This window comes from Lates calcarifer, linkage group LG3 (assembly GCF_001640805.2).
Source record: "Lates calcarifer isolate ASB-BC8 linkage group LG3, TLL_Latcal_v3, whole genome shotgun sequence".
NCBI classification, from domain to species: domain Eukaryota; kingdom Metazoa; phylum Chordata; class Actinopteri; family Centropomidae; genus Lates; species Lates calcarifer.
This window is the reverse complement of record NC_066835.1, coordinates 16,047,575-16,075,568: the sequence shown is the minus strand read 5'-3', so window position 1 is coordinate 16,075,568 and position 27,994 is coordinate 16,047,575. Positions and strand designations below refer to the sequence as shown.

General features: G+C 39.8%; 2 protein-coding genes across 2 annotated transcripts; one reads left to right on the top strand and one right to left on the bottom strand.

The window, feature by feature from the left end:
• The first annotated feature begins 5 nt into the window (after window positions 1-5).
• rnf5 (ring finger protein 5) lies at window positions 6-11,493 on the top strand. The gene is made up of 6 exons (XM_018702611.2): window positions 6-398; window positions 6,851-6,869; window positions 7,942-8,054; window positions 8,136-8,193; window positions 8,327-8,438; window positions 9,202-11,493. Exons 1-6 carry the CDS (start codon window positions 175-177, stop codon window positions 9,318-9,320), a joined length of 645 nt encoding a protein of 214 aa, XP_018558127.1. The 5' UTR covers window positions 6-174; the 3' UTR covers window positions 9,321-11,493.
• slc44a4 (solute carrier family 44 member 4) lies at window positions 11,258-27,670 on the bottom strand. Its single transcript, XM_018702612.2, has 22 exons — window positions 27,457-27,670; window positions 21,031-21,079; window positions 20,739-20,812; window positions 19,297-19,375; window positions 19,055-19,154; window positions 18,803-18,934; window positions 18,585-18,645; window positions 18,279-18,392; window positions 17,586-17,670; window positions 17,263-17,375; window positions 16,838-16,960; window positions 16,341-16,440; window positions 15,994-16,086; window positions 15,777-15,879; window positions 15,398-15,657; window positions 14,273-14,367; window positions 13,921-14,024; window positions 13,635-13,708; window positions 13,294-13,364; window positions 12,762-12,856; window positions 12,578-12,662; window positions 11,258-12,283 (listed from the first exon to the last, which is right to left on the bottom strand). Exons 1-22 carry the CDS (start codon window positions 27,494-27,496, stop codon window positions 12,165-12,167), a joined length of 2,169 nt encoding a protein of 722 aa, XP_018558128.1. The 5' UTR covers window positions 27,497-27,670; the 3' UTR covers window positions 11,258-12,164.
• Window positions 27,671-27,994: the final 324 nt, after the last annotated feature.

Sequence of the window (27,994 nt, the reverse complement as noted above, 5' to 3'; positions counted from 1 at the left end):
TTCCGGAACCGGAAGTCGTCAGTCAGGTAGAGCGACCGCAGCAGCGCCGGTTGCTTCAGTGACACTTGTCGTTACCTCTGAGGAACCGTTAACGTTAGCTCGGCTCGGGCCCTTCTGGGTTGGGTTAGGTCGGTGCGTTACCTTCCTTCCTTTATCGCTTGTACGTTAGACATTATGGCGGCCGCGGATCCCCGGTCCTCGAGTGACGGTGGGCCGGCCAGCAGAGGAGGATTCCCGGCGGGGGAGAGCAGCAGCGACCGCGACGGGCCAGGCGGCGGCAGCGGCAGCGGCAGCGGCGGGGATGGCGAACGGGAGCGGGACCGGGCCACCTTCGAGTGCAACATTTGTTTGGACACTGCCAGGGACGCTGTCATCAGTATGTGCGGCCACTTGTTCTGGTACGAGACGAGGCGGGAGGGGGGGTAGTTTTGATGTGTGGAGCTGGTTGTTTCTGTCTGTTCAGCCCGCCGGACCGGAGTGTTGTTCTGCCGTGTGTGCGGCCTCCTTTCACCGTCAGGTTTGAGTTATTTGACGGCGGAATCACACCCAAAGACTCGATGTTACTCGGCGGTTGTCTCCGCATTATGTAGGACAGTGGCAGGCAAGCAGCGACTCAAATCTGGTCCTCCGACAAATATATTTGTCTCCCTGACCAAAGCTGAAGTCTCTCCTTTTATAGTTTAGAAGTATTACATTAAAACTTTTACATAATTTTTCACATATCTACTGTGAATGACCGTGGCCTGGGGGGCTCCTGTCGACCTCCACTACACATACCGTCTTCACTGGAAACCAACCAGTAATCTGTGGAGATGAAATGATTGGTTGATTGACTGACAGAAAATTAAATGGTAACGATTTTGACACATTGATCGATCATTTAAATTATTATTTTAAAAGCAAAAACACCAAAAAGTCACTGGTTCCAGCTTCTCAGATGTGACTGATTGTTTTTTTCATTCTCTACAACAGCAAAACATGCCTGTGTTTTTGACTGTTCACTCAGGATTCAGAAATAATGTTTTTTAAACAGTCAGTTGATTATTACAGAAAATAACCAGGGCAGGTCAGGTGTATAGATGATGAAAAACAACTACTACTGAATACTAAAGTAACTGTTTTTCTTAAACAAGTAAGAACATTTGGGAATGTGTTTCTACTGCGGCTCCTAAACCTTATTCCTGACCCCTGATGTGGGAGATGACCACAGCTGAGAAAGCTTGCTAAATGTTGAGGAGGGTGTTGGTTTGCTGTCAGTGGTGTGGTGACAAATGAAATGTGGCTGAGCTCCAACCCTCAGTATGAACAGTGTTTTCATTGTCTGAAATACAAGTGGTCGCCTGGAGGCTGATCCACCGTATTTGCAAATGTGATCTGCTGTGATCTTGTGAGGATTTAAGTGGCCCAGGCTAATCATATTATATGGTTTGATGTGGGTCAGAGGTCACACACTCGCACTCCCTCTGTGACATATTCACTTCGCTGATGCAGTTAAAACTGTGTGTTGATCATTTGCACCTCAGTCTTCAGTCATTCACAGCAGCACACACAGTCCAAACCTGCTGCTAACTGACACTGCCACGTCAGAGCTATGACATACAAATAAAACTTGTTGACCAATAAATCGTCTGGGCCAAAATATCAGCTGCTTATTGCGGATATGTTGGTATCAGTGTATGTGTCAATAAGAAACTGCAGTACAAATATACCAGAGATATGCCTGGGGTCATTCAGAAACCTTACAGTTTACAGAGGTTACACTTCAGCTGTGATTCTAGTACTTTCTCCTATTGTGATTTTGATCAACACTTGCGCAAGTCTCAACCTTCAAACCACACTGTGTTGAAAATGTACACATCACGTACTCAGTGACGCGCGTGTGTTGCTCATTCATGAGTTGTGAGTGTTGACTGTTGGACGTGCTCGCTCACAGGTTGAGGCTAATGTGAGATCAGGGTCAAGAGTGTCAGACTGGAGTCAAACCCAAGGGCGTTTGAATCAGTAGTAAAAGTCTCAACAGGGTTTCTTATACATAGGAGAAAATGTAACCTCTTTTTATCTGTTGTTGGCACATAAATGCAGTTTTTTAAATGTATTTATTTGACGGCTACAGTGAAGACAGTCTAGGGGAATTCAGGTCACCCCACAGCCGCTTGTCTGTTTGGATGTGCACATGTTTTGGCAACAGAGACAGGCAGACTTCAGTGAAGCAGGGGATGCTCCTGCTGCCTTCGAGTGAAGTTCGTAAACAGTGATCTGTGTGATTAGAGACGTTACATTAACTCAAAGGAGAAACCCTTTGTATGAAGCAGAGAGAATACATGTTTTTATCTGCATAAGACCTTGACCTAAACCTTGGATGTGAAACTGCCGGCCTGCAGGACAATGTTAAGAAGCCACTCATGCGTTTATTATTTAATATTTTTTGCCATTTAGATTTTTTTTTCCAGAAATCATCCCTCAGGGTGATGTGAGCACAGTCAAATACAATGTCAGTCAGTGGAACATGTAATTTGTCGCTGCCAAAAATAAACTGAATTTGTTCTGCTACGACTGATTTACAAGAATTAAGTTAATTTTTCTAAGGTGCCTATCTCTGGTCCTCACTCTGGCAAAGCAGGTGGCAGAAATGCACTTTAACCTGATATTAAACCTTAAGTATTTTATTTAGAAATAATCATTCAGTTCTCAGGTTAGGTTGAAAAATTAAAGCATAAAAATGAGTTGTTGTTTTTTTTTTGTCTAACTATGCATCTTCTAAAAATAAGCACTGAACTGTGGCAGCAGAGCATCTGACACCAAAATGTCTCTCTAAACCTAAAAAAAAGATTGATCTGGGGGACAGACAGTTTTAAGACACGTGACTGCTTTCTGTCTCATCTCCAAAGAGAAAGTTGTCGAGGAAGAGAATCTCAAGCTGCAATTCTTTACTAAACCTGCAGAGTGGTATGCTAGGAATGAGGAGCTCAGTGTTTAAAAATACACATACATGTTTTCTACCAAGAGCCCTAGCAGTTTCCCTATAAGTTGGCAACTTAGTGCATTAATCTTTATATTGTCTATTTATGTTCTGATGATGATTTAGTTAATAATTGATCAGAGGAACAGTGCATTCCTGTTGAAATCATCTGACACTTGCATCTGTAGTTGCTACACCAACCATGCATTAAAGCTCCTGTGTTATGAGCTGATGTAATTTGGTTGCCATGTTACCTGTGTGTCGTCCCCCTCCAGCCCCCTCCCTCCATCTCTCAACTCCTGTGCAATGTGATGAAACCGTGATGATGAAACTATCAGCAAGGAAGAAAAGAGTTGACGTCAGTTCACCTGCTGCAACTTCGAATTTGCAACTTAATTAGAAAAATGTATCACCTCAGAGTCTGTCACATACATTTTTAGAGGGTGTTAAACCCTGCGTGTGTTCAGCTGAACCTAAAACAACCAGACATGTAACTTTGACACAGTTTATGCTTGGTGCTACAGAAATGTGGTATTTCTCCATCAGTTTAGCTGCAAAAAAACTCAAAAAACACTGCGTTTGTTGCCAAAATTCTCACAAATAAAAACTGGTATCACTTTTCTAACTCCTGGTGTTTACTGCTGTTCAGCAGTAAAAGCTTCCTGATCATGATCAGACTCTGTTTCATATGATATTTCCCCAACACTCTCAGATTTTGGCTTGAAAATTACAGTAAATTGAGGAAGCAGCTGTTCCAGCAGACTGTGCAGAGTCCAGAGAGATGATTTGTGCGAAGGAGACGTGAATGTCACCTTAATACTTTGAGGTTAATGAGCGTGTGACATCTTTACAATCCACTGGAGCAGACCTGTCTGTGTTGTTGTTAGAGTTGTCAGCTGCTCGAGCTCAGCTGAAGTGAATTCACTTCACTGAGACTGAATGAGAGACAAGTTACAACTGGAAATAGCGAAATATAAGAAACATCCTCTGTTAATACAAACTACCAGCAAGCCCCTGACTGTAAGACTCAGAAAAAGACGGCAGGTTGAACGTTTGTTCAGTGAAAGTGTTTGCATATGTAAAGCCCAAAGATAAGGTTACATACAGAGAGCAGTAGTTCCCAACCTTTTTGCCTTACGACTGCTTAAATACTGCGAAGGTTACTGCAACCCCACATCACACGCTGTCTGTGTCAGGGATTAATGAGCTGAGTGATTTTATTCTCTTAAATTATTTCACTGTAGAAGAGAGGAGGTAAAACTTGTCCTGTATCACAAGAAAAAGCAAAAATTGGGGAAAAGTCTAAAAACAATCAGTATAATTTAGTATAATTCCTGTTAATCACCTTGTGAGCCATCACATTCAGCTTGGGAACCACGGGTTTAAAGATTATCACATCATTTTTCAAATTAATGCAGTTTTCACTGGATGTACTTGAGCATGGAAGTTCACTTATGATTAGGAGCAGTGTGTGTGTGACAAAATAATTTCAACTCAAGATCCACTTACTACTTTTCTTCAATTACCTGGCAGTTATTCTCTCTTATGTGTTTAAAGAAAAACTACAAAGAAAAGCAGCAAATTCTCTTAATTTAGAAGCTGAAAGTAAAGATCGTTTAGCATTTTTGTTAAACATTGACAGTCAATTATGAAAGTAGTTCGTGAATGTCTCTGTTAGTTGGTCAACAGACAGACTTATTGTTTCAGCTCTAAGTTTTACCACATTCTCACAGCAGTTACGAGCTTCCCCTCACACGTCCTCATGACATGTCCATCCACACTTAGGTCATGTGACGACACCCGAGCCGCCTCTATTCACAGATTAAAGCCGTTAAATGTGCCAAATCAACAACTAAAACAACTGCTGGTTGCAGTCTTAGTCAGTTTCACATTTAGCAGAAGCAGAAGTTGGACGTTTCAGCTGGCACCTCTAACTTCACGCACACTCACTCACAGCACACGTGTAAAGTGTAACTCAGGCTGGCAGCAGACACATCCTCTATATGATTGATTAATTATTGTGACAGTTGATACACTTAAGCTAAACCCTTTAAAACTACATGAAAAATGGCCGATTTTTGCTGACAAGCTGAAAACACCACCACCACACCCTTCTGTTGCTGTCTGCCCTGCCAAAAACAACCACCAAGCGTTGTGTTTACGGAGACATTACTGCTGTCTGTGTCTGTAAACACCTCAGTAATATCAGGAGAGACTGAGCAGATAATAATCTTGCTCCAGCTCAGATTCTTGTTCTGATTTGATGTTATGAAAATAACCCTGAGGAGGTTTACGCTCTTCAGCCGAGCGGTTGCTGAGCCACTTATTGGAAGTTAAGCACTTATTTTCAGGCCACAAGAGCTGTGCTATACGTGTGGCCACATGTTTAATCAGAGTTGAAAGTGTTGTTGTGTTAAATTAGGCCTCGTGCTTTGTTCGGCTGTTCGCATCCACAGGAATGCCATTCTCAGCAGCAGTCTGATAGCTGCTGTTACACTGATGCTGTACACACTGAGCCACGCTGTGAGCTCTGAAAGGTGTGTGTGTATGTGTCTGTAAAAGCCGATTGACATGAGGTCGTGTTTTACTTTATGGTTTGTTTGGCTCGGTTGTGTTGCTCACGTGCATGTTGAGGCATTTTCGTTGGATCGACCCGAGGCAATGAGGTTTTGAATGTTTTGTGGTTACGAAGGTACCCAGGGTGTCAGAAACGAGTCCTGCCTGTTCCTCTGCCTGATCTGAGCTACTTCACCGTCAAAGTTCATCTCACAAGGAAATTGTGGCTGGAAAACTTCAGAGAGATTAAGAACATGGTAAAGTCAAGAATTAGACGCTGCTACAGACTGCGTTGTTAAACCTTAAACAGTCTTTTCTCGGGTTTTAGATGCTCTGCTCACTTCATGTAGAAATGTAAAATTTATCTGGGGGCAGAAGTCACGTCTATCTGCAGTGTGTCCTAATTAACTGAAATCCTTAGGACGAAAAGAAACAGAAAATGGAAGAAGCATTTTACATTCAGCTTATAATGAACCATAAGCAGTGGTGCAGGATTAATATACAGAGAGCTTTCATACATACAGATTAGCAAGCTCATCAGACATTATGTAAAGGAAAAAATCCCAACTGAAGCCCATTTATTTGCCTTTTATTTGGCATATCTACTGTTTATCCATTTTATTCTGGAGAGATACCAATCTGAAATTCTGACGTGTAGTTTAATTTAAAAACACATTTTTAGTCATCAGGGCTGACAAACCCTTTACTGCTGATTATGTTTCATTGCATAAATTAATTTAACTGCTATCTTTTTAGGAAACTTTGATATGCATTTTTATTTTGCTGATATAATCATATTGTGAAAAGGTGGTGTTATTAAACTTGTGTTGGGACTGAAGCAGTATCTTCAGAGGTTCTGATACTGGTTACTGTGGGCAGTAAAGAGCTGTAAGGTGTAAGGTGTAGAAATATCCACCTTTGTGTCCTGAGAAAAGCCTCAGCCCTGCATCCTGCTCTCCCACAATGCAGCAGCAGGTCGGCGCGGTGGGCAGCCGCACAGGCAGGACTCTAAGTGCTGACAACAGATGGATCCAATTAATACTAACGATGGGGAGCAGGGATGAGTTTAATCAGCTGCCTTGTTAGGAGCAGCTTTTTCTGGCCAGGTGGGCTTTCATAGGTTGGAACCACAGGTGACAAATGAAAATCTGACCGGTGACCAAAACACCTCTTCTTCTTTTGTTTATTATATCCACTGAGATCAGTCAGATACATATCATTTAATAATCAGCTGCAGGAATGTTGGTGTTACTGAAGTGAGGAGCTGATATTTTAAGAGGAAGGAGCTGATGTGAGAATGCAAATTGATCTTTATGTTTCTCTCTGTCTCTACAGCTGGCCCTGTCTTCATCAAGTGAGTATTTCCTCTCAGTCTTTTGCTTTGTAATGCTTGTTAAAGCTCAGGCAACTCATTAGGCCTCTGCTCAGGTCGGAGCTGGGTGGAGCTCTGTTGGGAGTTCTGTGAAGTCACTAAAATACACACACTGATAATGGATTTGTGTTGCACTAAAATTATTAATTGACAGAAAAGAGCCAAACGTCCACAGGTTTCAGATGTCTAAGTGTGAGAATTTGCAGCTTTTTGCAGTTTCATGTTTAAAATCACTGGGTCAAATTTGTCTCTGGGAAATCATGATGGGCATTTTTTGTTTTAATTCTCAGTTATTTTAGTAGATAAAATAATAACTCATCACAGTGTTCCTCCATGTTCCAATCCAGAGGAGTCGTCATCTTTCTCTCCTGCCACCTGCTTCTGTCAATGAGGAAAATAAAAATTAAAAACTGTCTCTGCCCATCAGTCTGTTTCAGTACAACACAAAGCAAACTGGAACCAGCTCTGCTCAGTATCTCCTTACTAACACTAACACAGCGAGACCACTAACCACTGCTTTTTATCTGGGCTTATAAGTTGATATTAGTGGCTGATAAAGCTGATAGACGAGATGTCAGTCATGCAGGGTCTGTACACGCCCACACAGTCCTGAGAAGAGGATTTTTTTTATCATGCAGTGTAAATAAAAACATTGTGGAGCGGGTGCCTCCAGCACGCTGCATGTTAACTAATCAGGAGGTTGTGATGTAACCTCAGCTGTGGAAACTACACCTGTCAGTTGACTTAATGCAGCTTAAACTTGCTAATGCACTTAATGCCTGTGTTTACTGCAGCTTCCTCTGCTACTCACCACTTCACCGAGTAGAGCTGCACATTGTTCAGTCAAGTAGCAGAAGCACTGCACCTATTCAAGCAGAAATTAAAGGCTATTACAACAGTTTTTCAGAATTTCTTGCTTTACTAGGCTTTTCCTAGGAAATGTAGTTGACGCCTTTGCTTTTATTTGGAGCTAAACCCAGTGGAGCTTGGTTTGTTTTAGGAACACAGCAGAGAGGACATTTTGACATCTCTCTCCCTCTGTTGCCCTTCTCAGTGGTTGGAGACACGGCCCAGCAGGCAGCAGTGTCCTGTATGTAAAGCAGGCATCAGCAGAGAGAAAGTCATCCCACTGTACGGCAGAGGGAGCTCCAGCCAAGAGGACCCCAGGTGGGCTGAACGTTTGTGTGTCTGTTTATGTACTAGCTTCATGGTTGCCTTAATAAAATGACTGTTTCTGTCGTCGCTCAGGTTGAAAACTCCACCTCGGCCTCAGGGACAGAGAACAGAGCCGGAGAGTAGAGGCGGGGTGAGTCGGTTTCTGTTCGCTTTGATTACGTTCCAAAAGTTAGTCAAAGCATTTCTCATTGCTCATGATTACAATATTATCTTCACATGTTTTTTTATGTATTATTAAAACATTATCTCTGGGTTTTTTCCAGATGTTCCAGGGTTTTGGGGATACTGGTTTTCACATGTCTTTTGGCATCGGTGCTTTCCCCTTTGGCTTCTTCACCACAGTCTTCAACACCAACGACCCTTTTCACAGAGCAGGTAAACACAACGTCAGTTTCCACCACTACACTGATGAGCCTTGAGCAGTGATGGGAACTCATCCTCATCCTAATATAAACACAGTGTAGCAGATGAGGTGCTTGAGTGATTTGAGTTTGGCTCTTGCAGATCTGATTTCCTGTGGTTGTACTCACAGGAAGGATTCATTACTTGAATGAATGTCTTTTGCCTGCTGTGTGATATTTTGCTCGCAGGTCCGAACACGTTGTGTCTTTTCAGTTTGAATGACTGTAAAAAAGGCCCTTTAGGGTCTGAGGGTTCATGCTGGCATTGTGGTAGTTTGATGAATTACAAACTCGTTCAGTAATATGCACCACTGAACCACACTTAAAAGCTGAGATGTTAACTTTGATAAAAGTGTGCTCAGACATCAAGTCTTCATTGACTCTGAACCATTTCCCAAAACTCACCTCATGTTCTGTCTGAACTCACATAAAGATGTCTCTGACATTTTTACTCAATCTTGAGGCGGTCTGATCTAGTTTGAAGAAGTCCAGCCGACTTTATACTTGCACAGTAAAATCCAATGTTACAGTATAGTTGTAGTTTAAGTGCCCTGCCACATTCACCATCATTCAGAAATTGCTGGTAACTAACTTAAATCACATGGGGGACCGTGTACAGGAAAGATACAGAAACCAAAATATCTGCTTCAAGCCTGACATGGAGGACAGATGTAACCACACCATCCCCCCGAGATGCCGCAGTAATAACCTTTACTATCCTCCACCTCTACCCTCAGATCAGTATGCAGGTGATCACCAAGGCAACGGTAACCTCAACAACGGCAATAACAACTGGCAAGACTCCCTCTTTCTGTTCGTGGCCATCTTCTTCTTCTTCTGGCTGCTGAGCGTGTGATGGATGGAGAAGGGGATGGATGAATGAATGAATGAATGAATGATGGATAGACAGACAAGTGGATCACCGGGAGGGAGGAGCTCAAAAGAAAAAAAAAAAAAACATCACGTTAAAAAAAAAACCACACACACACACAGATCGCTCGCACACTTAGCTCGAGCCACAGACACACACTCATATTACATTTCCTAGCAGGTACTAAACTCGGTAGAGAGCGGAGCATTGTGTTTGATCCCAAAACAAGAAAGTCGTTTTCTTCCTTCTCCTGGAAAAGGCAGATTCACTTTAGGATACAAAGCCCCACCTGCCTGCTTTTTTATTGTTTATGCAAGAAACACTCACTGAAAAGTAGTGTCACAGGAATCCCAAGATAAGTCATGTTAGCCCTCCCTCTCTACACACACCTGTAGATATATGCGCACATGAAAAATACAGGCAGACACTAAAGTTTAAGGGGTTCAGAGACAGTATTATGTGGATGCAGAGGAGAGGCTGGTGGAGGATAACTCCTGAGCAGTGACCAACTCTGTTTTGGTTTACATCCCTCTTAAAGGATTCAGTAGTTTATTCCTCAAACAGAGAGAAGGAGGCATCGCTGTGGAAAGCTTAGGTTAAAACAGGAAGAGGAGGGAGGGGTATGAGATGACACAGAAGCTGCTACAGAAGCAATTTCTTACTCTAAAAGGCCAAAGAGTAGCAGATCAGTCACAGATGATGTTGGAGGGTGGAAAATGTAATTGTTTCTGTTTACAGTTTCCTCATGAGATGAACAAGTACTCCTAGAATTTGCAACTTGCTCTTAAAAAAAACAGACTGACAGATAGAAATAGCACAGGTGGATGCATTTTTATATACATTTGTCTTAACAAAAAAAAAAACTGCCATTGCACTGTGAAGTAATTTGTAGGTAGAGCTCAGTGTCCTGGGTGTCCTGATCGAGGACCAGTGTGGGAGAGTTAAAAAAGAAAAAAAAAAAAAAAGAACAGTCTGACATGTCAAATTGTCATGAGAGAGAAGCTCTGGGTAGTAAAGTAGCGAGATGAGATGCTACGCAGTATGTAAGACAGCGAGAAGAGTAGAGGCAGCGAATCAAGTCGGGAGAGTCCATCCAGTTAGTCGCCAGGAGGGGGGAGTGGTCAGCACACGGCTGAGCAGTTCAATGAACTGTGTCCCAGTGTGGTTATAAAATGTAAAACACTTCTCTCTGTCACAGTTGATTTTTTTTCTTCCTGACTGTATGTGTCTGTGTGTCTGAGTGAGTGTGTATACATTATATATTTGTATATATGAATATTGTAAATGCTGTTTTTACGTGTTTCTGACTGGATGACCAGCCATAGATGGCGAGAGGACGAGATGAGAGAGTAGGTCTCAAGATGCTTTTGGTTTTCATAACTCCTTTTTATTTAAAAAAAAAAAAAAAAAAGTTTGTCCCTCCCTGTAATGTGATTTGATATCATGAGGATGTGCATGATTCAGCTCATTTGCTCTCTTGTAAGTGACAGTGCACATCAAAAAGCTCCTGTGTGAAGCAGCAGTAACATTCATTCATCTTAATATGTGACAGCTGTGAAGCATTAACACCAGGATTCAGCTTCGTCTTTCACTTGGAGATTATTGATGGGGAAATGTTCTAGTTTTGGTTCAAAAGAGTTCTCCACTGATTTAGCATTGCATTTATGTAACATTCACTCACTATGGAACAGTTACAGGGAAGAGAAGTATAAAAATCCATGTGTTCTCATTCACTGTTAAGACCTCATGCCTACATTAGGGCACCTTGAGGCAGATTTATCTGATTTCCATTTGGAGCCACAAAAGCCTTCATACAACTCTTAACACCTGCATGAACTTGTAAACAGATGATGTGTAAAATCAGTGGAGTTCTCATTTAACCTGTGTCAAACTGGATGTCATGAGTCTTTGCCACGTCTACGTTCACACCAGGGTCAGAGTTGAAACTCGAGGTCCTCTGTGGGAGGGACAGGATGGCTGCTGGGGGTCGTCATTTCTTGCATACTTGTCTGTTCAAGCTACACTTTGTATTATGAGGCTTATGTGACACTAAAATGAAGTGGTGGAAGTCACGATTTGCGAGTCTTGACGGACTAAACCTGGAGAGTTTGTGCAAAACCAAATGTTCTAGGAGATTAAAACTTGATTAAATCATTGACATGTTTTGTGTCGTCATTGCTTGTGGATATTTAAGGACTCAGATGTGCTGTGAAAAGATTAGAAAACTATGTTGTACAGTCATATTTACATCTTTATTACATTATTTTCAATGTGATCAATAAACTTTTGGTCATAATTTTTTTTATATTTATAAAACAACTTTTTTACAAATAAGTAAAAATATATGATTTGTAAGAACATTTGTTTTGCAGTTGCTGTTGCAAAATATTTAGTTTTATATATATTTTGTCCATCTGAATAAATCACATTAAGAGTTGTCTATAAAAGATTTTCAGTAAAGCCTTAACGCCTAAAAACTTCAGAGCTGTTTAACTGGAATAACTGATGCATGATGTCCACAGCACAGTGAACACCAGCTGTACAAATAATTTAAAATAACAGAGAAAATCCTTTGAGACTTATTTTAGAAATGCATGATGGACAAATGACCTGCCTTAACATGCTTCCTCCTCCTTTATATACACATAATAATACATATGCACATACGCAATAAAAAAATAATTAAAAAATCCTAAAATCAGCAAATCAGTTTCCGTAAACATGTTTAAAAGAAGACGGAGTGTCGAGAAGTTAAAAGTAGCAAAAATATCCTGAAAATCTTTGACACTGTTCATGTGGTTTCATTCAGGTCATCAGGGACAAAGATCTTCAGTCCTTCCCTTTACCTTTTTTAGGTGCCTTGTTGGATTTGTTGAGGATTTTCATCAGGTTTTTGGACATGAAGTACGGCTTCTGTAGAGATCCATCGTTACGCTCCAAGTCCTCCACTGAGAACAACAGCCACAGGGCGACAAGTTCAGTTACAAAACAGATTGTGTGTGTTAGTTTTCTGTGTGTGTATTACAGTTTTATCCAATTAGAAATGATCATTAAGCTTTTAGCTTCTTGAGATTATTTATACGTTTCTAAATCTTCTGCCTCAAAAATAACAATTTCCAACATTGGCAGTAGTTATTAATCTACAGTCACTGATTTACTCTAAATGAAATCTTATTTTAATCAGTATTTCTGTGTAAATTCAACTTGTTAAAATGTTCACAGACTCAGTAAACTGCACTCACAGAAGCAGAGGAAGAGTGTGTCAACACACATGTTGTACACACTGAAGAATCCATGAGCTATGAGGTAGCTGCCAAACACCACAGTCTAAGAGGAAAAGTTAAAGTTAAAGTTAAAGAAACAATGATATGATTCAGAACAAAATTTCAATCAGTCCAGTGAATCTGAATCTGATTTATGACTCACAATAATTGGCATCCAGTAGTAGTTGAGGGTTTCAGAGCGGAAGGTGGAGCCTGGCAGCAGGATTCGTCCAGAGAAGAAAAAGAACGACAATACACCTGGAAAAAAGATTGAAATTAGTACATAGTGTTTAATGTGTTTCCTGATGCATTAAAGTAAATAATTACTGGACTTCCAATTATTGCAATTAATTTCTGGGTATAATTAATTAATTTAAGCTAGCGGCTCTGTGAGGCTGGGCTGAAGCTGAATGCAGATATACTGTTTACAATACTTATCATCCTAGTTTAGCTTATTAAGACGAGAACATTCAAGCTGAAGCTGATGGTAATGTAATTTGTTCTGCAGAAATGTGGACATAAACCAAAATATTAGATAAATGATTTGGTGCAAGGTGAAAAGTTACTGGCATCACCAACTAAAAATATTGATAACATTATTTAAAAGTGTCCATCGATCAAACCCAGCTGATAGTTTACAGCATGTGAGTTGTGAAACCTTAAACACAGTCCTCAGTCATTTCTTTCATCCTTACCCACTCCTCCGACCACGAGGAGCTTCCCAAAGAACAACAGCAGGTCTGTCACTTTATCGAGCACCACGACCCTGAGGGGAAACACAGTCAGAGTCAGAGAAACATGACACTGTTCTCGGAGTCAGATACACTCAGCTGGCAGCTGAATCATCAGCTCTCTAAAACAATTTCAATAAAAACTTCACATTATAACCTTCATGAAAGAAGATATATTGCAGGACTGTTGTATTAAGCTCTATAAGGTTTAGCTAGGTGTTCCTGATAAATCAAAAAAATACACTGAGTGGAAGCCTGCAGTATTGAGACTCCTTTATCATAGGAAACATGACCTCAACACAAACCTTATCACATTTCTCATCAGCAGCATGAAAGCATTTTTGGCAGAGACACAGAAGTTTTTCCCATAAATGGCGATCTGTCAAGGAAAGAAAAAATACATAATATTAAATAAGAAAATATCACAGTTTAATTATGGTGGTAAAATCTAGTGGTGCCCTGTGAATGTTTGTTACAGTTTTGTTATGCTGTGCAGGTTTTTATTTAAATTACTTAAAACCATCATTACTCTTGCTACAATAAAAATGACACTAATCAAACGAGGGGGCAGAAACAGAACAGTAGACCTACCATGATGTAAGCGTTCCTGTTGAGGAACTTGATGAACTTCTCCAGACACCAGAAGCAGCACTTCATGCAGCACATTATGAAACGTGCAACTGGATTCTGTGCCGCTAGAAGACACGAGAAGTGTAAATACAGCGATATTTGATACAATTTGACTTCTGCTTGTATTATTCATTTATCTACTTTCACATCTGTGCTCATAAGAACTGAAGGCTGCACTGATTAAACTGCGCTTCTGTCAGTTCACAAGATTAAGACTTTGTATTTACAAGCACGAGTTACATAAATAAGCCAAGCAAATGAAAACTGTATAACACTGGTGAGATGAAGTGAAAATGAGGTATATCAGTCTTACATCTTGTTTTGTGGTCAATGTACTCCAGAAGGATCCTCACTATCTGCACCAGGGTCAGGATCAAAGCACCAAATGCCAAGGAGCCAACATGGTACCTGAAATAAGAAAGCAATATAATATCTCACTGGTTTTATGAGAATGAAGGAATAAATTATAAAATAGCACAATGAAGTCAGCCTCTCATTTTTTGATGCAGATGACGTCAGATGTCTCTTTGTAAATTTTATAAAGAGTACGATCTAGACCTGCTCTATACATTACAGTGCCTCGAGATAACTTCTGTTGTGAATTGGCGCTTTATGAATAAAACTGACTTGACTAAATGTTGCTATCACAATAAAGTATGAATAAGCCAGCTGTGTATTTTAATTTTAGTAATTTACATGAACATATGAAACTGTGAATCTAAAGTTCATTTTACAAATCAAATTAAGAAACATTTCAGAATCAGTGTCACATATCAGTGTGTGTAACTGTTATATGTAGGTCTAATGTGCCCTCTAGTGGAGACAGAGGGAACTGCCATCAGTCAGCATGTCCAGTGATTTACCCTATACTGGAATTATTAAAGAGTTTATTATTTAGATAAAACATTTAAATAGCTACAGGTTATAAAGCACCCAGAAATTGTTCAGTGTAACAGACAGCAGTGTGAGAAATCATTAGAGCTTTAGTCTCCCGGTCGATTGGATGTGCTCTCACCCAAACAAATAAACTGAGACAGACAACTTATTTAACGTTAACACAGTTGGCTCAAAATTAATTGGAAAATATCAAACAAGTCATCAGTGTGGTTGCATTTTGCCAAAACGGAAGACCAAGAAGTCGACCGTAAACTCTGCAACACCCAACGTGACATGATCTAAGCTAACTTGCCTGTGTTAGGACACTATGTCAACTTTCATGTTTAGTGCTTGAGGCTTTGAGTGTGAACATATAAGAACTGGCACATTTCAATACATTTGGTCTAATTATTTTTATTTTATGGTGCAAATTCCACCTGGTGGTTTATATTTTCTGTGTTAACCTCCTGTGTGACATACAATAATCATGTCATTCACTGTTCAAGATTCTGACACATGTATCACTGTAGGAATGTGATGTGACCGCAGCTTGTTGACCTACCTGAGCGAGCGTATAAATCCACCACACACAGGGAACATGGGGATATCGTCTGGTTTGGTGAAGGCCCAGTAGTAGGAGGCGAAGGCCCCGGCCAGCGTGCACTGGCCCAGGGCGATGACGAAGTTGACGCACCAGAGGAAAGCCACTGCGTTGTAGATCTGCAGATTGAAGATGTTCCTCTGGAGGAGACCCTCGTTGTTGTATCTGATGAAGATGCAGCTCGCTGAGGGGCAGCCTGGGTAATCTGACGAGGTGAAGTTCTGACAGGAGGAGATGGCCAGGGTTAGGGCTGCTTTGGTGATTGGACAGTCACACCTCAGTTGTAAAGGCTGTTAATTCATATTTTTACACAAGGAAGCCTCACATTCTGTCCACTCACCTGAGGGTCACAACTCACAGAGCCATTGATACTCTTACACTCATCATTTGTGGCGTTGAGAGCCACCACTCTGTAGATCGGGCCTCCTGAAGTGGCCAAATATCTACATACATTAGTTAAAGAGAAAATCTGACACTCTAAGACCTGCAGACGTGACTCTATAATGTGTTATTGACAGTGTGCATACACACATACTATAGAAAAAAGTAAAGGATACAAAGCAGTGGCGCCCCAGTAAGCAACACACACCAGCAGGAGGACAAAGGTGATCAGAGGGTATAGCAGAGCAGACATCATGTGACTGATTGCCCTGTGAAATATGAACACACACATCATGAAATTACGCTGCGGCCATATGTCATCTTCAAGGTGAGATACAAACCAGTCTGAGGGTAGATTCATGCCAATAATTCTTCTTAATAAAGTAATAAACCAAAGAGATCCTTTTAAAAAATCCCTTTAGCGATTAGGGGCATCTAAATCTAACACATACACTGAACATTAGGTTTATCAGAAGTGAGAAAACCTTGAGGACAGTGTTTTTATTTTAATATAATAACTCACTTGCTGGACTCCTGGATGAGGGCGATGGCGATGAGGATTCTGGTCCGCAGGAAGATGAGGGTCAGGAGGATGATCGCCTCCGCCACAGATATGATTATCACTGAGGAGGAGAAGAGGAGGAGGAGAAAAAAAGAAGTGTTTATTGTCTGTGTTTTTGTTATATACTGTAATTCATCTGTGCACTGAAAACATGGATATTTTATATCTGTTATCAGAGGCATTTTAGAACATCATTAAAATCTGACATGCACACCAATGCTTTTATTCCATTTATTTTTAGGTATGTATGTTTAAACACATGGCTTTGTTTGTAGATCACAGATATATTTTTCTATCCAACACCAGACATAATCAGGTGTTTGATGCACATACAAAACAAAAACACCACTAATCCACCAGGTAAACTAAAAATATAAGACTGTGATAAACGTTCTGGTGATGCTAAAATAGCACATGGTAAAGTCAAACTGGATTCAAAGCATTTTAATTGGACTCACAGAAGGCTAGCCAGGTCTCTTGGACTTGCAGGTAAACACTGAAGTTGGTAGTGAAACCAACGTTAGTGATAGAAGAGGAGGAGTTCTTGTAGTTATCATACTCCCAGTAGCAGTGCCATATCCCTACAAGAGAGACAACAACTCAGAGGAGAACAACTTTTTTAGCTAAAAAAAACTAAACACCTGTGATTAAACTCAGACATGAAACAAATGTTTGAGCTTGATATTCACCTGTTAATAAGCAAAGTTAAACAAAGGACCAGTTTTATTTTCCCATTTAAGAGGAAACAGGCCTGAATCTCCTGTCTATATTCAGCTAGAAAGGTATTTTATCATCTACACAGTTTCTCTAAGCACAAGAACAGAATTGTTGGTGATGTGAAATTTTTAAAAAGGAAAGTTGTGTGAGTGTTTGAGAAGTTTACCATACGCCCCGGCACCCAGGACTCCTATGATGAGCACCCACACCATGACTGGAGCAGTGAACCTCAGCAGCAACAGGAACAGCAGACTGACCACCATGGCTATCAGGAGACCACTGAGAGGTGAGAGGTGGACAGGAGTTACGACAAAAAGGAGAGGAGAAGAACTCTTCTGTTCTGTACTGTAAACTAGGAAGATGTTATCACGCTTCATGAACTCCCTCTACTTGTTGACATCAGTGAATGCACACAATTGCAGATTATTTTCTATCTGTGTGTTTGCCAGTAGGTGGCAGTGTGAGGTGTAGTTCTGCAGGACAACTCACATGAGGATCCACGGCCATGACGACGCAAAATCCTCAAAGATCCGGACACCAATCTCTCTGGCATTGAAGCCATTCACGAACGTCCCTGATGAGAGACAAAAGCAGAGAGCAGCTGCGTTGGTGACGGTTTTGCCTTTCAAACAACAGGAGTGAAAAGCAGCAGGTCGGCGAAAATAAACGCAGTCAAGCGACAAGGAAAAAAAACGTTGAAATATGTTTAGAAAACCCATAAAGCTTCAGTACGTTCAAATGAAATCCTGTTGGAAGTTACCAAAAGTAATGTAGTGGTAAAGGAAAAGCGAGTCAAATACCATTTTCTCTCCACTATATCTCTAGTGACACAAATAAAGACAGACAGAACCCCACACACTCAGCACAGAGAGAGAGAGAAAGAAGACTACACATTAATGCTCTAACACTACAAGTCCGAGGAGGCATCTCAGTCCACTGTGTGCGTTATACACAACAACTAGAGCAACTACAACCAGCTGCTACACTATGGGTCAACACGCAAAAACTCACAAAGCCACTGACCTTGTGCTGGTGATGAGGAGAAAGAAACAGGGTTATTAAAGTGTGTGTGTGTAGTTATCTGTGATTTAAGTACACGCATGGAGAGGCAAAAAGTTACAGCTCATTGTTTTTAAAATCAGCGTACGATGACGTCCAGATCCTCTGTGTCTTACCCAGTGCCGTTCTTGATGATGTCGACGGTTTCATTGACTGAGGAGGGTAAACCGGGAATTTTGGAAAACACAGGAGGGATCTTCTCCAGTGCTGAGATATCAGGCAAACATCTTCCCAGGACTAACGGAAAGATCACCAGCCATCATTCATGTTAACATGTAAATAAACAAAAAGCAGCAGCGTCCTGTTTAGCAGCAGTTTAACTCACACTAATATTAAACAAGCAGCTGCCTTTAAACTCAAAACTAGATTTTACAACAGCACTACTGTCAACCAAAATGAAAATGAACATGTATGAGCCGTTCCACTCACCAGAGGTTGTAGGCATGTAGAAGAAAGGACACAGCTCCTTGTCCACAATTTCTTTAACATTCTGAAAAAAATATAAAAAATATCATGTAATTTTTAAAAAAAAATCATGTGAATAGAAAACGCACCGGGTTACTTTTACTGGCTGAAATGTGCAAACCAACTGCTGCCTATTTCAGATACATTCAGAGACACATGAATGGCAACAGATTGAGAATTACCAGTGTTGTTTTAGCCAGGTCTACAGACGGCACACAGAGGCTTTGGTTGAAAACACTTGCTGGCTTTACATCTGGAAGATATGACCCTACCCCCACGGCCCAGAATGAAGAAGGACACTCTTCAACGCACACCTATGGTTAGCAAAAAAAATATATTATAAAAAAATATTAAAAAATAAATATAAGAATTTTTGTCACTCTGGGAAAGTAACTTGTTCAGGGTCAACTAATAAATCAAGCAGCCTCCTCTACCTGTGTGGTTGGACACTGAAGACCATTAAGAGCAGTTGCCATAATATTAATAGATGTGGCACATTTGAGGATGTCAAAGTATAACACATTGGGTCTGTTTCTGAAAGAGGGAAGACAAGAAAGAGTTATTCTGATGAAATGCATATTTATGAGATCTAATACATGTAAAAAAAAATAAATAAATAAAAAAAAAAGAAAGAAAGAGAAAAGTGTGAATAATATGAAGAGAGAGATTTAATTACTTATTTGGTCCAATGCCACAGAACCATCCAGTTGAGTTTCTCGGATAAAGAACATGCCTGGGATCGCCATAAAGCCAAGCTGATAGGAACAAAACAAACACATTCAAACAGAAGATAACAAGAGCACAATAAAAGCCAATGACGTAAAAGATAAAAACAAATTAGTCAATCAGGTTCCGTTATGTCCATTTAGTCACTTCTGTTTGGCACTGACAGACAACTGCCTGAGGACACGTTTCACGTGAACACAAAAACTCTACCTTTATTGCTTTTGTTTGGGAGGAATGTGACAAATTAGTTAAAGCAGAGTATGTAATGTAAATTAAAAACTATACAGTGTAACATTCATGTTGGGTTGCAAATTACCATTTTTATTCATGCCTGTCAAAATAAAATATCTAATAAAAATAACTGCAGTGGAAATAGAGCTAAAACCCAAGTCAGATGACATAATTTGGTCTAACAGTCTCCCCAACAGGAGGCTCCTTTAAGTTTGAAGACATCTTGTCTCATTGCAGTTTGACATAATTATCTGCCAAATGAATGTAATATGATGCAATATGTCTTGTACTGTTCTACTACTAGATTGTTTCTGGATCTAAAATAATCATATATATTCAGTAGGTGTAATAATTTGTTAATGAGTCCCTAATGTATCAACAATGACCAGTAGATTTCTCTGCTTAACTACAATAAATCCACTTCAACCAGCAGCTGTGATCTGCCTCCACTGCAGGAATTAGCTGATTATTTGGGACACACTGCGCCACTGACACCCATGAGGTGAGTGCATTTCCTATCAGGCCTCTCTGTTGACTCTAGATAAGAGCGAGGGCCCTGAATGTTGGAATGAGTTTGACCACAGGGCAATAAAGAGCTCACAGGGAAATCAGCTGCTTGTACACAATGCACAGTAATGGAGGCTTAATTTTTTTATAGATACAAATGGAGAAACTTTTGCAGATCCTGTCTTTTTTAACAGATTGGAGAACTGTAATAGACATTCAGAAGAAGGGAGGTGAGAAATGCTGAAAATAAATGCAAACTTTTTAAAATAAATACTCAATGATAAACAGTTAAAGCATCACTAGTATCTATAATAACATTCCACCACCAGTTCAGCTCCCAGCCCTTTTAACACAGTCTGAATCCCAGATAAAACTCACAGATTAACACATTACATCTCCTTTGTTTCATCTTTCTGAGTCTTGTTGTCAGCATGCAGGAAGTCACTGCTCCTGACAGAGAAATAGCCCCATACAAATTTTTATAATGTGCAAATTAATCAGCTTTAAAAGTGCCACTAGGTAAATTTTGTTCCATCTGGACTGAACTGAGCCAGGCTAGCTGTTTCCTCCCTGTTTCCAATTTCTGTGCCAGGAAGTGGAAGTGGAAAGCAACAACTCTGAGCATGAGACAGTGTGTGATCAGGTTACTCTCACCTAAAATCCCAACTACTATGTAGCCGAGGATGACCGCCATAAACAGGATACAGCAGATTATATCAGTGCACCCTCTGATGAAGACAAAGAAAGAACAGGTGTAAATGTGTTGTCTGGGCTTTGCATTGAAGTTTGCCTTGGGGGTGACAAATGTGATTCCATCAGTCAACAGAAACTCGGCAAACACAATGTCAGCTTTGCAAACACAAAAACCCACATGGTACATCAGTTAGGATGAGGATTTTGGGAGATAAAAGGGGAGACTAGCTGGCAGCCAGTGAGACAGATTCACCTGTTCTTTATGGGTCCTTTGAAGGTCGGGTCAAACTGAGCAGCTTCTCCTGGGAAAAGAAAGAAAAGCTTGTTAAGTCTCATAAACTCGCCCATACAGTGGCCTTTACCGACAAGCGGTGCGTCATCTAACATGAATAACTTCCTTGTTGGCAGTTTCAGATTATCAAGGACACATTAGTTTATAACTTTGTAATGGCACTTATCCCACAATTCTACCACAAGGAAATGCCCTGCTGATAAAATCTGCGTGTGTGTGCTGAATATGCATGCATCCAGAAATATGGGGAAGGTGTCATGCATACAAAACTCAAGACCTTTGTAGGGAGAGATAAAGATTTGAACAGAGCTTCCTTTAAACACAGGTCATTAGGGGCTAGAGAGCCCTTCATTTGACTACTTTATTATTTATGTATTAGTAAATAAATAAAAATGTGTATATGTGTCCATATAAAGACAGGGTGCTGCTGTTAGTAAGCAATAAGGAGTGTTCTTGTATCTTGAGTTAATGAACAAGAAAATGCATTTCCTGTGGAAAATGCGATGTGAATGCTGAGAGCTGAATGGATCGCTGAAATAATGATTACAAAGGCTGAAATTATTGCTGAAGCATTCCTTTGAACAGCAAAATTGCAGACACAGTTGAACATTTTAAAAAGCATAAAGAGTTGAAGAAAGTTGAATAAGCACAAATGTAAAAAGGTTAATAGTTTAAACCTTTTGATAGTTGAATGGTTTCTGTAGCAGAAAGTGTGCAGGATGTGTGTGTGTGTGAGAGAGAGTGCATAGAGAAAGAGAGAGAGAGCAGGTGAGGGACAAACAGTTAAAAGAAGAAATGTGTGTAAGGGTAAATCACCAACCAAAATGACCAATGTGTTAATGTACAGGTGTCAGTTGTGTGTGTGTGCATGTATATGTGTGTGTTTAAACAGGTAAAAGTTGAAATGTGTGTAGGGGAAGTCCACCAATGAGAATGGCCCATGTGTAAATGTGCAAGTCTCAGTTGTATATGTATGTGTGTGTGTGTGTGTATATGTGTGTGTGTGTGTGTGTGTGTGTGTGTGTGTGTGTGTGTGTGTGTGTGTGTGTGTGTGTGTGTGTGTGTGTGTAAACAGCCCAGAGAGCAGAGGAGGTCTTAATGACCAAATGTCCATCACCTGTGTACAGGCAGCTGCAGGAAGCTGGCCCTCATTCAGAGCCACACAGCACTGAGAGGTGGCTCTACCCACCTCTGGAATTTGAAAAGAGGTGACTTTACTGAACACAGACATGTGTCATTTCGTGTAGATAAAGTGAAAAATGACCAGAGTCGTAGTTTAAAAACTGGCCTGGTTTGGGTGTTGTATGAACAGTGCTAATATGGAGATCAATTAACAGCTGAAAGTGTGCTGAAGTAGTTAGATGCCAAAAAACATATGGAAGAATAAGTTAAATAAAGACTAGAAGAACTATAGTGTGAATGCTTAACAGCATTAACAGGATTAACAGCATTCACACTAACTAGAAAACACATTTCCTGTGGAAAATGTGTGTGAATGCTGAGAGCTGAATGGATCGCTGAAGCAATGCTGAAAGAAAGAAGGCAGAAATTATTGTTGAAATGCAGAAGAAAAACTTACAAGTTGAAAGTCAAAAGTAATTTCTGAAACAATGCTTAAAATGGCTGAAATTAGCAGAGAGAAAGGGCAAATGCAGAAGCTGAAAGTTAAAACCATTAGCTGAAGCATTGTTGAACAGCAAAATTGCAGACATAAAGAGCATAAAGAGTTGAAGAAAATTGAATAAGCACAAATGTAAAAAGGTTAATAGTTTAAACCTTTTGATAGTTGAATGGTTTCTGTAGCAGAAAGTGTGCAGGATGTGTGTGTGCGTGAGAGAGAGTGATAGAGAGAAGAGGTGAGGGACAAACAGTTAAAAGAAGAAATGTGTGTAAGGGTAAATCACCAACCAAAATGACCAATGTGTTAATGTACAGGTGTCAGTTGTGTGTACGTGTGTGTTAAAACAGGTTATCATTTGTGTAGATAAAGTGAAAAATGACCACAGTGATGCAGTTTAAAAACTGGCCTGGTTTGTGTGTTGTATGAACAGAGCTAATATGGAGATCAGTTAAGCAGTTGAGGGCTTAGTGTGAATGCTGAGTCAGCATCACAGTTTAACCAAAGGACAAAACAAGTTTTAGAGACTAGAGAAGGAATCTTGTATTTTTATGGGTTGGCTGCTCACAGGAGCTTTACAATATAATCACCATGATATTACAGGAAAGAAATGTCTCACTGATCTTTCCTGGAACAGAGAGAGAAAGACTGCCACTAACAATAAACAATGAAATCCAGTGGGTGTCTTTTATCTCGCACAGCAAGCTGCTTCTATACGAACTGAGGAGCAGTTAGTTCATGTTAGTTACTTTATGTGGAATCACAGTGGAGAGAGTAAGGAGAAAAGGATGAGTTGAGGTGCAGCAGTTACACTGGTAGGTCAGGGTTATTTGAATGAAATTTGAATTCCAAGTATGGCTTTTAGAGGAGGCACAGTCACTGACATTTAATCTATTTAAAATTGTTGAAAACTTGTTTGTGTGCATCTCAACTGAAAATATTCCTGTCACGAGAATCAAATCTGTGAAGGATAATGCTGCGGAGGCTGGTTAAACCTGTCAGGTAGGAAAAACACAACGGGCTGCTCAGTGTGTCATCCCTCTGGTAGATCAATCAAAGCTAACAAACAGATCTTAGGCTTTCTAATACACACCCACCCAAGTTTTGATGAACCTCTCTCTGCTGGATAATTCCTTGACTATTAATGGTATTTCTCAATATATTTAGTGGTATAACATTCTGATAATGGGAGAGATGAAACTCCTCCTTAAAGGATAGGTCCACCTTTTTTGGAACCTGGGACTTATTTTCCCATGTTTTTTGGGGTATAAATCATCGATTTTATCAAAGAGTAAGATCATTTTTGTTTAACCAGAAACATCACTATCAAAGTCCACTGACAAAAACATTTCATTCATTTCACTGAGCAGAACACAGGAGTTGCTGGTGTGCTGCTTCCTCGATCTGCTAATCTGATTGTAATTTCTCACTGAAGCTAAGGCAACATTATTTCCATTAGCTGTAATTTAAATAGGAGTATACAGAGACTGTGTCAACACTGTCAACAATCTCACATCAGGACTACTGAGTAGGATGCAAATCTTCAAACAGGATGCAGAATGTCAGCAGGTGCTCAGTCATCTCTAAGGCTGGCACAGTCCCACATTAAGTCTGGTAAACAAACATAACAGCAAAAAACTGAAAACACACTCTCTTTTTTTACAGTAACATAGAGCAGTGGTACAGTAACAGCAAGAGAAATGTGAGAATAAAATGGTAAAAGAAGTGACCAAATACCAGAGTGATACTAAATAGGACTGAGAATATGACTTTGGCTGCAATCTAAAATATTCTCAGCAAAGGAACCTGTTCATCAGCCTCACGCAATGCTGCCAGTGTCAGATTTCAGCCCTGCTAGGAAACTGCTGTGTTTAGACTAAATGACAAAATGGAAAACGACTCACTGTGACTCTGCAATGTACAAACAGGACTCTGTTTTTGTGTCATCATAAAAAGCTGGAGAAAAGCTTTGAACCTATTAAACTTTGACCCTTTTTTATAGCTGGGGTTTGCAAAATCCAAAAAGACACTGGATGTGTGTGTGTGTGTGGGGGGGGGGGGGGGGTGCGGTCGTCAGATGACCTTAGCTGGAGAGGAATGACACAGAAGACGGGAACAATCAATCAAAACAGTGATTAGATATTTGTGACTATGAGTGAAATCACTGATCAAAGAAACAGGTCACTTTACTGAAAGGATCAGTAATATAACTGAATATTGTTCAGACTGTTTGGTTTATGGACAAACCTCACCCTCTACTACATGTCTGTAAAAAGGTAAAAAGAAATGACAACCAGGTTAATTAGTACCCTGCAGTAAACACAGAGGACTGTCCCAGAAGAAAAGAAAGAAAAGGAAAAGAGTCAGACTTCAAGAGTTATGTAAAATATGAGGGTTCACTTTAAGTGTGATTGATTTGAATCTTGTGTTTTAACCTGTCAACAGCCATGACAGCAGCAGAAAGGATTTATTCATGTTATAAATAATCAAAGATAACGGTGAGAAAAGCAACTGATGTTAATTTTCACCATCCACTGATCAAAAATAGTAATCATTTAGCAAATAAAAAGTATCAGAAAATAGCAAGAAATGTCCATTATAGAGCTCAAGAGGTGTCTTCAGATTTTGTGTTTTGTTGAACCAAGGGCCCCAAAAATGAAAGATTTTGTTTATTATTTAGTTTATTGGCACATATGACAGAAAAAGCAGCAAATCCTAACATTTGAGAAGCAAGAACCAGCAAGTGTTTGATGTTTTTGTTCAACAACTGATGGTTGAAGCTAATCGTTCAATGAATACTGATTAATTTTCTGTCAGACAACTAATGAATGAATTGTTTCAACTTTAAACAGAGAGCATTTCTGTTCATTTACTCAGTACAACGTCCTCTGGTTTGCACTCTATCACAAACAGCTTAGCAGCATTTTAAAATGAAGTTATGTTAACTGGCTCATGTTTTAAAATCAGACTTTTGCCCTGTGGCCTCCAGCAGCTTTAACAAATTTTCTGGTCAATGATTTGCAGCAACAACCATAACCTCACTTATTTGTGTCAACACACACTTAACAGGAAAAAAACAGTAACTTTGAAACATATAACTGCTCCAAACAAGAACAAACCCAAACATATTTTATGACAAAATGACTGAACAAGAACTAGAAATCTCTCTCTACGGTCACGAACCAGGAAGCTTTGACATCATTTAACAGGATTTCTACTTCCTCATGTCAGCTGGTGCAACAGTAGGAAGCTGATTCCCAATTACAAAACATGGTGATGAGTTTAAGGACGACATGAATTTACATACAAAGGCTTTTTCATGAGAGCCGAGGTTCAGCCGTCACAGTTTGACCATGATGAGTAAACTGTCAGCTCCAACACCTTTCTTGTCATCACCTTCTTCTCTGGTGTTTTCATAAGTTATTTGAAGAGACATGAAATACGATTAGACATTTACTTCCAGGGAGGGATTGTTTACCATAGCTTTACAAAACCTCCCAGACTGTCAACAGACTTGTGACTCCATCGATACATCAGAAAACCACAGAGAGTAAACAAGGAAGCAGAAAACAGGGATGAGCTGACAGAGAGGTGTGAAATGTTTCAGCATGAACAGCTCTGACGGCCCTGCTCTCTCGATACAAAAAATTCAACATGGTTTGCAGTGGAAAGTTTGATTGATTTGACAGAAAATTAATCTGCAATTATCTATAACTATGTCTGTCTGGCTCTTGTATTAAATAAGACGAAACAGGAAGTAACATAAATGATTCATTTGTCATATCAGAAGCTTTAGCTGGATCTGCACCAAAATTTGTACCCATCTCTCCACCAAGTTTGGCACAAATCAGTTTGGTAGTTTTTGCATAATCCTGCTGACAAACAGACAAACAACCAAGGGTTTCCTGATGGTTTCATGTAAGAGAAAAAGAAATCTTTTTTGCTTTTGGGCTGTTGGTTGGACAAAATCATTTTAAAGTGACACCATTTTCACCATGTTGTTACATTTTATAAACCAAACAATTAATAAATAAAATACCTTGTGGATAAGTTGAAGTAGCTTAAATAATAAATTGATTAGATGACAAGATTGATCAAAAAGTCATTTTTTAAAAACAAAAACAACAAAAATTCTTAACTTCCAGCTTCTCAATTGTGCATATTTTGTCATGAATATTTTAATAAAATGCAGATTTTAAGACCCATTAGAGTACTCTCTGTATTTGTGTTGTCTTTTCTCTTGTACTGAAGTTTAAAGGTGCATTTGTTGCCAAATCAAGGCTGTGTGTTTGTTTCAAGCATTTCTGTTCTTCTCTGGGTCAAGGTGTTTTGACTCATCTATGACTGTGACACAATTTGATAACGACGGTGATTGAAGATCATTAAACCATGTTTGTGGATGGCAGTGTTGGCACAGGACACATGAGTAGACAAACCTACTTTTAGCTTTAGGGAAAGATTTCAGCCTGACTGGTTAAATACAGCACCTGGATTTAAATATAAAACTAAACAGACAAACACTATAGGTTTAAACAGGCTGACCATGACATATATAGCCTAGCTTTAAAGCTAACGCATCAGTAACCGTTAACATATTATCCATGACTTAACAACTTATCATAAAAATCATTTTATCTAAATTACAAACTTTTCTTTCAACCCAAAATGTGGTAAATAACTCAGTATGTGACAGTTTAATATCAGCTACCTGAAGCAGTTAAATCAGTTTATTTCACCGTCAGGCAACTTAACGGCCGATGTCAACTCACCATACTCGGAGTCCGTACTTGTCTCCTGTTTTTTACCCATTTTCCGCCTTCACCTCCGGCTTTTTCTTCTTAAACTTCTAAAACACAACCTCGGTTTCTCACAAAAAAACCTTAAAATTTTACAAACAAACCGCTGAAAATCACATTTAAAACAGAGCACTACCGCGTCTGACTGGACATGGTAACTAAGTGAGGAAATCTTTTCTTTTTTCTTCCTGGCACTTGTAACTAGGCAGTGACGACACCAGCGCACCTGCTGAGGGATGCGCACCTGCGCGTTCTGTCGATGATCGTTTATTGGCACGAGGAGTCACTCCTAATGATACGGCCACAAAACACGGAGGGACGGAGGACTAAAATATATTTACTCAGCAGTGGTTTGTTGATGTAATCTATTTATATAATCTTATTTTATTTGTTTGTTTCACAGATATTCAGCTGACTATAATATATGATATATTATAATATTTGGTTGGTAATTTCTGCTTGAAAAGTAACTAAAACTTTTAATCAATCATCAAAATTGGTTTTCTAGTCA